At 40.5% G+C, this 14,544-nt stretch overlaps 1 protein-coding gene across 1 annotated transcript; it reads left to right on the top strand.

Annotated features, from left to right (window-relative positions):
- Positions 1-10,160: 10,160 nt before the first annotated feature.
- On the top strand, positions 10,161-14,311 carry LOC148554944 (uncharacterized). Its single transcript, XM_088489981.1, has 2 exons — positions 10,161-10,931; positions 14,051-14,311. Exons 1-2 carry the CDS (start codon positions 10,161-10,163, stop codon positions 14,309-14,311), a joined length of 1,032 nt encoding a protein of 343 aa, XP_088346107.1.
- The last annotated feature ends 233 nt before the right edge of the window (positions 14,312-14,544 follow it).

Genomic DNA, 14,544 nt, shown 5'->3' with positions numbered 1-14,544 from the left:
TCTTCCTCAGCTATGTATATTTGATTATAACCTGAATATCCATCCATAAAACTTAATATTTCATGACCAGCAGTAGAATCCATCAACATATCAGCTATAGGCATTGGATATTCATCTTTTGGTGTTGCAGAATTTAAATCTCTAAAATCAATGCAAACCCTTAATTTTCCATTCTTTTTCATGACAGGGACAATATTAGAAATCCAGTTGACATATCTTGCTGTTCTTATAAACTTAGCCTTAAGAAGTCTTTCAATCTCTTCTTTAATCTTCTGCATGACTTCATGGGCAAATCTCCTTGGTGGCTGCTTGACAGGTTTAACATTGGCTTTCAATGGCAATTGATGTTCTACCAATTCACGACTCAAGCCTGGCATCTCTGCATAATCCCATGCAAAACAGTCGCAATATTCCTTCAAAATCTCCACCATTTCTTTTTTGAAATCATCAGGCAGCATCTTGTTCACATATGTTGGTCTAGGATAATCACCGTTACCAATATCTACTTCCTCCAAAGGATCCTGCACTTCAACCTTTTTTACAGTGTCAGTATTATTATTTTTTTTCAAAACCTAAAGGACCATCATCATATATACAATCATAAGGTACACTGTCAATGCACCCTTCTCTGTCTGCCATATAGGCTGACAGCCGAGCCAGTTGGCTCGTCAAGCTCATCTAAGTTTCTTCTGAGGCCGCATCCGCCCCGGCCTTAGGGACCAAAATAAAACCATTCATATCTATTTTGCACATCTCAATATTTTCAGGATTAAATGCATTGGTGTCAACGGTCAGCGGCTTGACTCCAGGATTATACATCCTGAACTCCACATGCATCTCATCGTAGTAACAAGTACTATTGTCAGCAAGAACTTCTTCCACTCCTCCATCTTCATTCCAGAAAATTAATTTTTGATGTAAAGTTGATGGAATAGCACCCATTCCATGAATCCAATCACGTCCTAAAAGCAAGTTAAAACCAGCCTTTGAAGGAACCACAACAAATAGAGTTGGCCTATTGACAGAACCAACCTCGATTGACAGCAGAACCACCCCTCTAACAGAAGAAGTCTTTCCGTTAAAATCTGTCACCCCAATGCTACTTTTAATAAGATCTTTTTCAGTCTTTCCAAGCCTTCCCATCATTCTTTCAGGCATGAGATTAACAGCAGCTCCCCCGTCAACCAAAATCTTATTGACTATCCTTCCGTCAACACGAGCCTTGATATGCAGTGGACGCAATTGTTCCTTATCATTTTCAGTAGGCTTCTCAAATAATCTTCCACCACACATATTGTCGTCTAGCAATAAACATTCACTTCCAGGAAAGACATCATAACAATCATCTTTTAATGACTCTACTTCCTGGACTTGACTATACTCCTCAGGCAGTATTGACACCACAACTATAGGTTGCTTAACACCAAATATTGCTTCTAAGCTGTCATCAAAACCAGTGTCAAAATTATCAGTAATTAAATCTTCATCATTTTCTCCCTTGTTTTCAACCATCACCCTCTTCCCAACAAGATTCTTCTTGACATTTTTATTGCATTTAGGGTGATTAGAAGAATTGCCTGTTTCTACAGACTTGGCCATGGTTGGCAAAGGAGGAAAATCTACTCCGTGTCCCTTGTATGGATCCAAAGGAACATACTCAGGCATATTCTCTTTCTGATCAAAAGTTGTAAAAGGAGAATATTTGGGAACGTTTTGACAATTTGGCCAAGGAGAATAATTAGGAACCTGCTGCATGTTAGGACTATAACAAGAATAAATTGGCTTTGAGGGAATAGGCGCATTTTTTGGAATATATATACTACCTCCTTCTTGTGCATGATTCATGTTCCATAACTGAGACTCATAGTACCTGGGCTTGAAAGGTCTAGGCTTCACCCATTTGTTTTTTCCTCTTGCAAAAGCAGTAGGTTGATTCTGCACATTTCTCACATTCTGGACCCATTTATTGTTTTGAGATTTTGGTGGGAGGAACTCTTGTCTTTTGAGAAAATCCATCAGGTCTTCCATCAATCATGACCACAGTCTTCATCTTCTGGTTGACAGGTTGTACTCCAGTGTTGTTGACGCACTTGTTCAAAGGAGTTTGACTGCCCAACTTTTGTTTTCCCTCGGCTATCTTCCGCTTTAGCTCGTTAGTTTCATTTTCTTTTTCAGCAATCTTCTTTCTCAACTCAGCCTTTTCTTTCTCTTCAACTTTGTACTTTTCAAACTCTTTTGCAGCTTCCTTGTCAAAAACAGCATTGCACTTTGGGCACATCGCAATGGTGCTGTCAGATTCTTTAATTCTCAATAAAAAATCTAACAAATCCTCACCAGGACGAGGATAAACTGGCTTCTTATCTTATTCAAAGACTCTCAGGTCTTTATTTTTATTTTTAGCACTAACCATCGTGGCATCAACTTCTACCATGTTGATTGACAAATCGAATGGCTCAACATAATTTGAGTCAGCAGCAAATGGTTCAGTGTCCACCTTCATAGTAGTTTTATCCTCAAACTTCAGTCTTCCCTCCTCAATTGCTTTTTGTATCAAATCCCTGAAACGGACGCAATTGTTAGTGGTATGCGAAAATACTTGATGAAACTTACAAAATTTCTTATTCTTTATTTCATCAGTTATAGGCATCTTTTTTCCTTCAGGTAAAATAAGCTGCTTATCTTTTAATAAAACTTCAAATATTTGATCTGCCTTAAAAATATCAAAAGAATAAGTCTTATTTTCAACTTTAGAATAAGAAGAAACTTTTTCCTTTCCTTTAACAGGCTTCAAAGATTTGCATACATAAGGAGGACCCCCACGTAATTCGGCAATATAAATCTCTTTTTCATCTGAATCACTACTATCGAAAAAACAATCAACATATGCAATCTTTTTTGAACCCCTTTTAAAATTTTCTTTTTCTTTCTTAATTTGTTCTATCTGTCTTACTCTCTCAGCTAATTGGGAAAGATCTAAAGTATGTTGATTAACAAGTTTCTTCCTAACTCCGAATTCTAGCCCATTAGTAGCCATTTTGACAACTTCAGATTCTGGAGTCGGAGTAAAACATTTATTCCTCATGTTTCTAAACCGCGCCAAATAGGTATCAATGGATTCTCCTTCTGCACGTTTGACAGAGAATAAATCCGTAAGACTAACTTTCAATTCACCTCGGAAAAACTGATCATGAAAATTTCTCTCTAACTGCGCCCAAGAATGAATAGAATTTGGTCTCAAGTTAGAGAACCATGTAAATGCATTTTTTGTTAAAGAAGAAGGAAAGTATCTCATCTTGAGATATTCATTAGAAGCTGCTTCCCCAATTTCAACAGTATATCGAGTAATATGCTCTACTGTAGATTCATTTTCTTCTCCAGAAAATTTTTAAGGGATTTTGGAATTTTCCAACCCCTTGGGAGCTCTGCTTGTTGGACACACTCAGGAAAAGCAGACACAAAATATGGCCTATTCAAGCAACCAACATTAAATCCCAAACGGTTTAAAACTTGTTCAACATTTCTTGCTAGATTATAATGCCCCCCTAAGTTATTTTGTCTAAGTCTTTCTAACATATCATCAGCATTTTGACCATGTCTAGGCATATGAAATTCATAATTAGGAATTGCTCCACCGTTTTGATTGACATTATCAAATCTTAAACCCAAGTTATCATTTTCTTCTAAATTTACCACAGTAGCAATCCTATTGACTTGCCTATTTAATTGTTCAATTCTAGTATTTGTGTTTTCTAGAAGAGGATTTAAAACTGTCACCATTTGATGAGTTAACATGTTTACTAGATCATGGTGGCTTTCATCCATCTGTTGCCTAATATTTGCTAAAGATCCCACAGTTTGACTAGGTTGATCAACAGGCATTGCTCTTGACATGTCAGGAAATACAGGTCTAGAATTTTCTACCCTAGTGACAGTGGACGTAGTAGAATTAGATGCACTGTTATTTCCTGTATTAATAGCATGTGAAAAATTTTGTTGTGATACGTGTGAACCTGACACCCCAGAAACAGGTACATTTGACATACCATATGGATTTTGATAAAGAGGATTTTGAAAAGTTGAGTAGAGAGGCACAGGCAATCCTTGTGTCACCATGGAGGGGACATACCCCGGTGGCAAGCCATATGGCGGCCACCCCATGGTATTTATGTGAGTTGCATTTAACCCTGTATGGGCATGGCCAACGCCATCATGCCTCACTGACATCAAGGTAGGCTCTGCATTTGAAATCACAGGAGAATTCCCGGATTCATTTCCTCTAATCTCATCACTAGAAGTAGAAGAAGATGCTGCAGAAGTATTTGACATGTCAACTGACGCTGATTTCCTTGGCTCTGGACGCACGAATTTACCACTGCGCAATCACATGCAAATTCAAAACTCTTGATTTTTCTTTTGACAAACTACAATCTATTGACAAGGTCCTACCGGGCGTGCCAATTTGTTTTACTCAAATTTTTGTTCCATTGTTAACAACAAATAAATCAACAATTTTCGAGTTTTGTTTCACAATCTTAATTCAAGGAGCGGAAACGACTCCTTTTGTGGGTGTCTCAAAATCCCAATTGTAGTTTCGAAAGTAAAATTAAAGATAAAAAGGAAAACATACAAGGTGTCGGAGGCAAAGTAAAATGCAGAAATTAAAACAAACAGGAAATTAAAAAGAAGATGAAAGAAGAAACATGAACGTAAAAGAGAAAAAGACGTAAAAGTAAAGAAATTTTATTAATAAAAACTGAAAGAAAGCAAAGTACAAGTGTTTGAGTTCAGAGGAATTACTTAAGATTCCCAATTTTACTCTGTGATGCCAAGGGGCTGAGAGCGTTTTAGGTCTCTAAGTATTTTCCAAGAAGAACTGAACTGATTACAACGTGTTCCTAAAGCTCTATTTATAGACTAGCCTAATCTCAATGGGCAGTTACTCTTTGTACCCCACTTGCAGGAAATTTGAATTTCTTTGTAGCTGTTCCCGCACTTCTTGCTTGTTGTTAATTTCAAAATTTAAATAAATAACTAACTATCAAATGATCTAACTTAATTTAAAATAGACATAAATATTATATATAGGAATATTACCAAACAACTAATTATTTATTTTTATAATTTTCTTATAAAAATTATATTTTGTCTAACACAATGAAATTGAAAGAGGAATAACAAGGCCAAAGCTGAAACTCACCTGGGCAGAGAGATGAAGCAAAACTTAACTAAGTGATTATTCTGCAAAACAGCAACAAATTCAAGGTTCAATAAACTCAATAATGATTTTCGGCAATGAACAAACTTAAGCTAAGTGATTATTTTGGCATGTCAACAACAAATTCAAGGTTCATGATAATCAGTAACAAATTTCAGCAACACATTCAACTTTCAGCAACAAATTACTTTCAGCAACAAAATCAAAGTGCATTGATGCAGCACCAAAATTGAAGCAGAAAGACCAGGGGAAACTCACCAAATCGGGTTGCACGAAGGAAGTTGACGGCGAAGGAGAAGCTGATGGCGAGGGAGAATCTGACGGCAAGGCTCGAAGCAAGAAGACGACAACGAATATCAGCCCACCAGATCTGTTGCCTCTGCTACCGGCGACGAAGAGCGCAGGGAAGGGAGAGATCGAGACCAGGTGCGAGACAGAGACCTTGAGAAGCAAGAAGACGACGACCACCACCACCCGAGGGACCAGATGCGGTTTAGTCTGCTTCTGCCGCCGGCGAAGCGAGCGCAGGTGAACGGGACCGCGACGATGACCGAGGTGAGGAGACGAGGTGAGAGACCGAGAGCGCGACGAGGTAAGGCCGTGAGAGACTGAGTGTGACGACCGACGAGGTGAGGGGAGCGACAAGTGAGTGACGAAGTGAAGGTGACGCCGTGAGCCACCGTGAGCCGCCGTGAGTGATGGACTGTCGAGCTCGAGAGAGAAGAGACACAAGACTGGCTGGGGGTTAGGGGGGTTCCAAGTCCATTCAGATTAGGGACATTAGCCATTAGGGTTCATGACTTCATGCTTTCATTTCATGCAAATCAACAGAGGGTGGAGGACAGGAGGAGTGAAATGACGCCCCGTTTCAGGCATTTAAAAAAATATGACCCGGACCGGATTAAATTAATCGGCCAGGTCACCGATTTTAATGCAACCGGTCGGGTCAAACCGGTTTTTGCCGGATCCATTACTTGTCCAGTTGTTCGGTTCGACGATTGGCTTGGTCCGGTTAGGTGACTGGGTGACCGGATTTTGGGTCGAACCGGGTTTGATAACTATGATTCAGAGTTTGAGCATTGATCACAAGAAATTAATTTCTGAAACGAAATAAAAACAACAAAACAACATTCAGAGTTTGAGCATTGATCACAAGAAATTGATTTCTGAAACAAAACAAACAATCAACAAAACAATGAAAACATAATTTTTTTCCTTGAGAAGAAGAAAACAATGGAACCATGAAGCATATAATAAATCAATGATCACCAATATCCAGCAATAATCTCAATGACAACAATAAATACACAACAACAATGTAGCAAATAAATAAAAACAAGACCTAAATAGAAAATCCAACAAATTAAATCGCAGCAACCTAACAGTTTAGCAAATTAAAACAAGAGCAGCCCAACAATTTAGCAAATTATCAACTTAACAAGTTCAAGAACAGAAAATCACAACAAAAACAAAAAAAAATTAAAAGCAACAGAAGAACAACAGAACAACAACACAAGAACAATTAGCAAATTAACAAGTTCACAATAACAGTTAAAATTTTCTAGAAGAACACTAATGCAAGTGGAATCATCATGCTAATATATTTTCTGCAAAGATGCTATTTGTGCAGCTAAAATTTCCTAATTACTAAGATCTAATTATTCTAATTTCACATGAAATCAACTTACTAAGTTTCTAAAAGCTAGAAATTATAAAACCAACTAGAAATATGGTTAAAGCATTTCATCAAACATGTTGAGTGCGGTAAAATTAAAATGAAATAAGAGAATTCAAAGCTTAATATAATGTGATAGAGAAGAGAACATAACTATTGTAACTTTAATTCAGTCTATGAAAAAATTCAAACCACTACCAAATCAAATAGTTACTTATTGTAATAGAAATCAGAAGTTGCAGAGTTTGAAGCAGAGTATTGGTGTTGTGAGTGTAATATTACAAAAAAAAAACAAAATTCATACCTAGGGTTAGAAGCTGGAAGTCTGGAAAAATGCAGAGCTGGCGGGGATAGGGACAGTGGCTGGCAAGAGGTGGCTAAAGGGGTGGCAAAGTTGAGCAGAGCTGGCGCCGGCAGTCCCTAATTGCGCAATGGAAAGTGACGCTGGCGGTGGCTGTAATTTTCGAGGGCTGACATGGTGACGGAGCATGGCTGCACGAACAGTGGTGGTGGCTGGACGGAAGTTGCGCCGGAAGCTCGAGGTGGAGACCGGAGACGTGAGAACTGAGAGTGAGAGGTGAGAGTAGACTGTGGAGGCTCGAGAGGAGAGGGGTGAGTGGGTCTGTGGGTGAGACTAGGGTTCGTTCCCCTTTGGCCCTTTCTTCAACATGCAAAATGTAGTGTTTTAGCCAATTTAAAAAATCGGCCGGGTCACGATTCGGTTCGATCGACCGGTTTCTGGTTAATTCGTCGATCCAACTCCAATTTCTAAATCTGTCAATTTTGTCATCTGCTCGAACCGTATTTGTTTAACGGGTTCACAGTTCGAATCGGTTTTCAAAACATTGGTTTTTACCATTTACGTCAACTCACAAGGAAGATAAGAAAAATAAATCCCAAAAGAATTACGTGGGCTTTTAAGAAAATATGTTCTTTTGTGGTTGGGCCTTGGTAAAATAATGGTTTGTGTCATATTTTTCTTAAGATGAGTATATTTTTGGTGTCGCATGAACTTGTTTAATTGTCTTGCCAAAGATCGAAAATTATGGATTATTTTTAAGAAATTATTAATCTTTAAAGAAAAAAAGAGTTGTAGGTGGATTGTGATTTTATACATGTTTATAAGATGGACAATGGATGGGACAGGAAAAAAAATGTATAGAGAAAAATTCAATCCAATGGAAAGAATACCTATCAAGGTACAATTTGGACGAGTTCGGTAAAAAAAAAGTTTGGGATATTTTATTTAAGAATAAAGTATTGTTTTTATCTCTAACGTTTGAGGTAAGTCCATCGTTCTATTTTTATACCTAACATTTGTAAAAATGATTCAATGTTATCCTGCCTTCAATTACACATCATGAACCTTTAGTTGGAGTTCTAAAAATCTCTTCTTGAAGTTAGAATACAAATGTCTGGATAGAAACGATGATCTATTTTGGATAATAGCTCATCAAAAGTTGAAACTAATCCCTACAACATTTACATAATTCACTTTTTAGGGATATAATTGAACCTGAACACAAATAGTGGGTACAATATTGAAATCAAACGCATCCAAGTGAGACCGAATTGAGAATAAATACATCAAAATAAGAATAATTAAAAAATATAATATGATCTATTAGTATAATTGACAGCAAGATAACATTGAATTATTTTTATAAACGTTAGAAATACAAATAAGACGATTTAAAAGTTAGGAACACGGACTACTTTTTTTTCGGAGTGATGAGAGAGAGAGAGAGAGAGAGAGAGAGAGAGAGAGAGAGAGAGTGTGTGTGTGTGTGTGGGGGGGGGGTGGGAAACACAGGGAGGGGTAGAACGGTAGGTCAGACTAAGGATCCTAGGGTTTGGAACCGAGATGAGTATCGACGTTTGGAGAACGAGTCCTTCTCAATTTTCGTGGATAATCTCCCGATTGATGTTTCGAAGAGGGAGTTGTTTCAATTGTTTCCACGAGATGGCCCCCAACGTGCTTTGGGTCGTCAATTTCTAGAAGATAGATGAGAGAACAAGAATATCGTAACTACTTCCAACAAGGTTTTGGCGAAGGATAAGAAAGTTCAAGATCCACATGGCAATGGGTGGACAAAGAAAGTGGAAGTATCCTTGGTGAAAGAAAATCTGGACTGGCTGCAGAAAAGCCTGGTTAGGGGAACAACGAAGGCTATTGACTTCGGAGCACTGCAGGAATCGGTTGCGAAGAATTTTCCTCACGTTATTCAGGTGCGCGAAATGGGTGCTTATAAAGCACTGTTGACCTTTGACAGTCTCTTGAATGCAGAAGAAGCGTACACCTTCCATATGAATAGCCTTCTGCAGTTGTTCCATAGTGTATGGAGGTGGGATGAGTCAGAGAGGAGCGAAACTCGGAGGGTGTGGCTAGAGTGCTTTGGTGTTCCACTACATGCATGGTCTGTGGATACTTTTAGGGTAATAGAAAGTCAATGGGGTGAGGTGGTTGGCTATGATAATGCGACTAAATCGTGCACCTCCTTTAGTATTGGCCATGTACAAGTTGATACCTGCGTGATGGACGTGATAAAAGAATGGATCCATATCACAATAGGCACTAGTGGATTTGATATATTGGTAAAAGAGGTGGGATATGAAACATATGGAAGGAATGATAAGATGGATACAATGAGGAATGGCAAGGGTAGCTGTGACCACCAGAGAAACATAACTACGAAGCTCTGTGATGATATAGCAATAACGTCGCCAAGTCCTACAAACTTGTCAGTTAGTTCAGATCCGGCAGCGGAAGTGATTATCAAGTCGCAGCGAGAAGAGGTTGAAGATTAGGATAGATTGGTAAATTCAGAAATAATTTTGAATGAGTGGAGTTATGGGAATTCAAAACACAATCAATTGAATTTGGTAACTTATCAATCTAATAAAGGGGATATTGAAGGCATGGCAGATTTTGTGGGTTATGAGGTGAGTAATGAAGTGGATTCTGAGATGACTATCTCTTGGGAGTACGGCTGTAAACCTAATGGGCCTGGAAAGGGAGTTATGATGTCTGATGTTATTGAACCTAAAAAGGGGCCCCTCAACAAAACTAGATGTTGTTATATGGATTTGGGCCATGAAGGGTTAAGGCCCGGTTCACTTTTGCACACTGGAGGAAAGGACGTGCTTCACGGGCCTGCTGAGGAACGCAGACCTGTACCGGGTCGAACCTGTAACGGGTCGGCTATAAAGAACGCGGGCTGGGGAAGTGATCGCCAGCAGGGTTTCCCTCTTTCAGTCGAGGAAGCCTCGATGCCTGGCGCCTTCGGGGAGTTGGGGGCTGCGGCTTCTGAGGATGGTGTAGAACGAACGGGCCCGTACGAAGATCGAGCAACGGCAGCTGTTTCCCGAGCTGTACATCGGGTTGAACGTAGATCAGGGGACGGCTGTTGGGTGATCGAATATGGAGTAACCCGGAGGGAAGGAAGACACACTGGCCAAGGTCGTGTGGCGAAGGCGACGGTGATTGTGGACCAAGCAGAAAACGTGCCTATTTCACCTAGTGCGGAGACGGCTTTCGCAGGAGATGGCGCGGATAACGTGGCTCGAAGAAGGAAATGCACGGTGGGGGTGGGAGGAGGCCGACTAGCAGTTCATGGTAGAGAGGTCGATGATCTACTAAGAGCTGCGGGCGCGGCAGACAATGCTGAAAAAGGAAGCAGTGAAGTTGATGTAGACAATGGTAAAGATGACCAAGAGTGTGATAAGTCTGGCCTGGGTACAAAAGCAGGTACGGCTAGAAATTTACCAATGTTGGAAGCAGGACACAGGGAAGATGAGGAAGACGTAGAGCATGGTAAGGATGATGAAGCCAGTGACAATGAGGATATGACTTTGGAGGAGCAGCTTTCAAAAAACAAAAGAACTTGGGAAGTAGCAACGGAGTCAGGAGCAGTGCTATATAATGAAGAAGATGACATAATGGCGATCCTTCAACAACAGAATGAAGAAATTGCCCTGAAAAAAAGGTTGGCGAAACAAAGGGCAAAAGCAAGGCGAAACAGACCCAAAACTCATAAAAAGGTGTGCAATAATTTACTGTAATGATTATTAGTTCTTGGAATATTAGGGGGTTAAGGGGTGATGGGAAGTTGAGGATGATAAAGGACCTAAAAAGAAAATTTAAGTTAAACATGTTAGGCCTGGTGGAGACTAAAAGACAGGTAGTGACTAAATATGATATACCAAAAATTTGGGGAAATAGTTGTGCAGGATGGGACTTTGTTGAATCTAATGGTACTTTTGGTGGATTGCTGTTAATATGGGATGATGACTTCTTTAAAATAAGAAATAGCCAGAAAGGGGAGAGGTGGTTGTGTGTTGAAGGGGAGTTAGTGAAATATAATTTTTATTGTGCTTTTATTTTGGTATATGGTGCGCATGCTAGAGATGAGAAGCTTGTTGTTTGGGAAGAGCTGAGTTACATTGTGGGGTTATGCCAGGTTCCCTGTTGCTTCATGGGAGACTTTAATGAGATTTTACAGGTGGAAGAAAGACGGGGCACTGATAGCTTACCCTTATCAGCTGAAGACTTCAAGAATTGGATACATGACATGGGTGTGGTGGACTTGCCGATTACTGACCGCAAGTTTACATGGTTTAGAGGTCGATCATGCAGCCGTATTGACAGGGTTCTGGTTAGCTTGGAATGGCTGGAAAAGTTTCCAGACACTCGGCTACATGGTGGTCCTAGGGGCTTGTCTGACCATTGTCCAATTATAGCGGAAGGTAGGAGGCAGAGAGATGGGCCGAGGCCATTCAGAAGCCTTGATTCGTGGTTTACACATGAAGATTTTCTGAGAATGGTTAAGGAGGAATGGAGAGGCCTAGGTGAGGCACAATTTACAGATAAACTGAAGGATATGACAGGTCCTCTGGGAAGATGGTATAAAGATAAATTTGGGGATTTGGACAGAAAAATCATGAAATTTGAGGAAGAGATCAAGAAGATTGATGACGCGGTGGGTGACGGTGTTCATGATGGAACAGTAGAGGCAAGAAGAAAGGCACTTGTGACTTGTTGTGAGAAATGGTATGTAAGGAAGGAGTTACATTGGAAGCAGATGTCGCGTTCTAGACATGTGAAGGACATTGATAAGAACACGAGGTACTTCCACAACTTGGCCTCTGCGAGAAGGAGAAACAACAGGATTGATGCGCTACTCATAAATGGAAGGCTGATAAGGAGTCAAGCAAGGATCAAGATTGAGATTAGAGACTTTTAGAAAAATTTGTATCATCAGGAAGAGTCTCCTTTGATAGGTTTCAGGGACGGTTTGGTGGAAATGATTGGTGAGGAGGATGCTTTAGCATTGGAGGTGCAACCGACTCCAGAGGAGGTCAAAGAAGCAGTATGGGATTGCGAATCATCCAAAGCTCCTGGAAGTGATAGCTACAACATGAACTTTATAAAGAGGTGTTGGTCTGAAATTGGCACTGAATTTACGGCGGCGGTGATGGATTTCTTCCTGTCTTCTAAGTTACCGGCGGATACGAATCTCACTTGGGTGGCGTTGGCCCCTAAGTTTACTGGTGCAAAGGAAATCAAAGATCTGAGACCGATCAGTATGGTAGGCTATGTGTATAAAGTCATTTCGAAAATATTGGTTCGGAGGATGCGAGCAATCATGCCACGACTAGTAGGTGAGACTCAAAGTGCTTTTGTCAAGGGACGAAAGATTCATGATGGGGCCCTTATCGCATGCGAAACTGTTCAATGGATTAAAATGAGGAAGAAGGAAGCGGTGATAATGAAGCTGGGTTTCCAGAAAGCTTACGATAGAGTCAAGTGGAGCTTTGTAGATCTTGTGTTGCAAAAGATGGGCTTTGGTCGGAGATGGAGGAGTTGGGTTATGGAATGTGTAAGTACAAGTTCAATGTCAGTGCTGATAAATGGTTCGCCATCTAAGCCTTTTTAGATGGAAAGGGATTTGCGACAGGGTGATCCATTGTCCCCATTTCTGTTTGTACTTGTCGTTGATGTGCTACATAGGATGCTTGGGGAGGTAGTGAGAAATGGGCGTATTTTGCCGTTACTGGTGGGTAGAGATCAGGTCGAGCTATCACATCTCCAATTTGCGGACGATACTGTATTGTTCTGTCCCCCTGATGAAGAGACCATTAAGAATTACAGGAGGATCCTTCGTTGTTTTGAGCTCATGTAGGGACTGAGCATTAATTTTGATAAGTCTAGCTTGATTCTTATTAACTGTGATGATCAGTGGGTGCAGCATATGTCTAGAGTGCTGGGTTGTATGATTGCCTCTCTGCCGGTGAAATACTTGGGGATCCCGCTAGGAGCGAACCCGAGGTTGGTGAAGACTTGAAAGCCCATTATAGAAAAAATGGAGGAGAAGCTGAGCACCTGGAAAACCAAAATTCTCAATAGAGTCGGTAAACTGGTGCTTATTAAATCTGTTTTGAACAGCCTCCCTGTCTATTACTTGAGCTTGTATAAAATGTCAAAGGTTGTTGCAGAGAAATTGATTTTTCTACAGAGAAGGTTTCTTTGGAGTAAGGAGGATGGAAGGAATGGTATGGAAATGGTCAGGTGGGAGGTGGTGCAGGCTCCCAAAAAACTGGGCGGTTTAGGGGTTGGGGATGCTATGGTGCGTAACACAACACTTCTCTTTAAGTGGTGGTGGCGATTTTCGAAGGAGGATTGCCCCTTATGGAAGAAGGTGGTGTGCTCTTGTAATAATCTGTGTCCCAATGTGATGCTGTCATCCTAGGTATTACCTACTCGAGGGGGGGCATGGAAGGATATCTGCCAAATACAGTTCAAGGATCAACAACTAAGACAGAAGATGATTAATGGGTTGTTTATGGAGATTGGCAATGGGAGAGGTACTCGGTTCTGGGAGGATGTATGGCTGCGTAGAGGGGCCCTGAAAGACTTATTTCCGAGGCTATTCTCAGTTTCAAACCAAACAGGATTTGTTATAGGGGATTGTGGGTTCTGGGACGGGTTAGAGTGGAGATGGAACTTCCATTGGAGGCGAGAGCTTTTCCAATGGGAGTTGGACCTAGAGAACCAGATACACGAAACTTTAAGAGTGGTTCAACTTGCATACGGTAGAGAGGATAAAGTTGTGTGAAAATTTGATAAACAAGGCATATTTTCTACTAACTCCTTTGTGCAGGCGATGCAGGTGGAAATGCTTCCAGAAGATATAGCAAGTTACAGTTTTACTAAGACAGTTTGGAAAGGCCTAGTCCCGCCAAGAGTTGAATTGTTTGTTTGGTTCGTGTTGATTAGAAGGGTCAATACGAAGGAGAGGCTGAGTCGGTTGGGAGTGGTTAATCAGGAAGATGTGACATGTGTGTTATGTAACCAAGGTGTTGAATATGGTCACCACTTGTTTCTTGGTTGTGAGTTTTCATGGCAGGTTTGGTGTGCTTAGCTATCCTTTGTTGGAAGGCAATGGTCATGCCCAGAGACACCAAAGGAACATTTTCAAAGTTGGACTGAGCTTTCAACTAGTAAGCAGGAGCGCAAGAGGTGGATGTTATGTTTCTGTGCGATTATCTGGAACATTTGGCTAGAGAGGAATAGAAGGATATTTCAAAATGAAGGGAAATGAGTTGAAGAGGTTATCCAGCAGTCCTTCATGAATTATAAGGAGTGGTTAGGTGT

This window comes from Arachis ipaensis, chromosome B6, assembly GCF_059453495.1.
Source record: "Arachis ipaensis isolate K30076 ecotype BB chromosome B6, ASM5945349v1, whole genome shotgun sequence".
NCBI lineage: Eukaryota > Viridiplantae > Streptophyta > Magnoliopsida > Fabales > Fabaceae > Arachis > Arachis ipaensis.
Note: the sequence above shows the minus strand (reverse complement) of the source record. Positions and strands in the feature narration are given on the sequence as shown.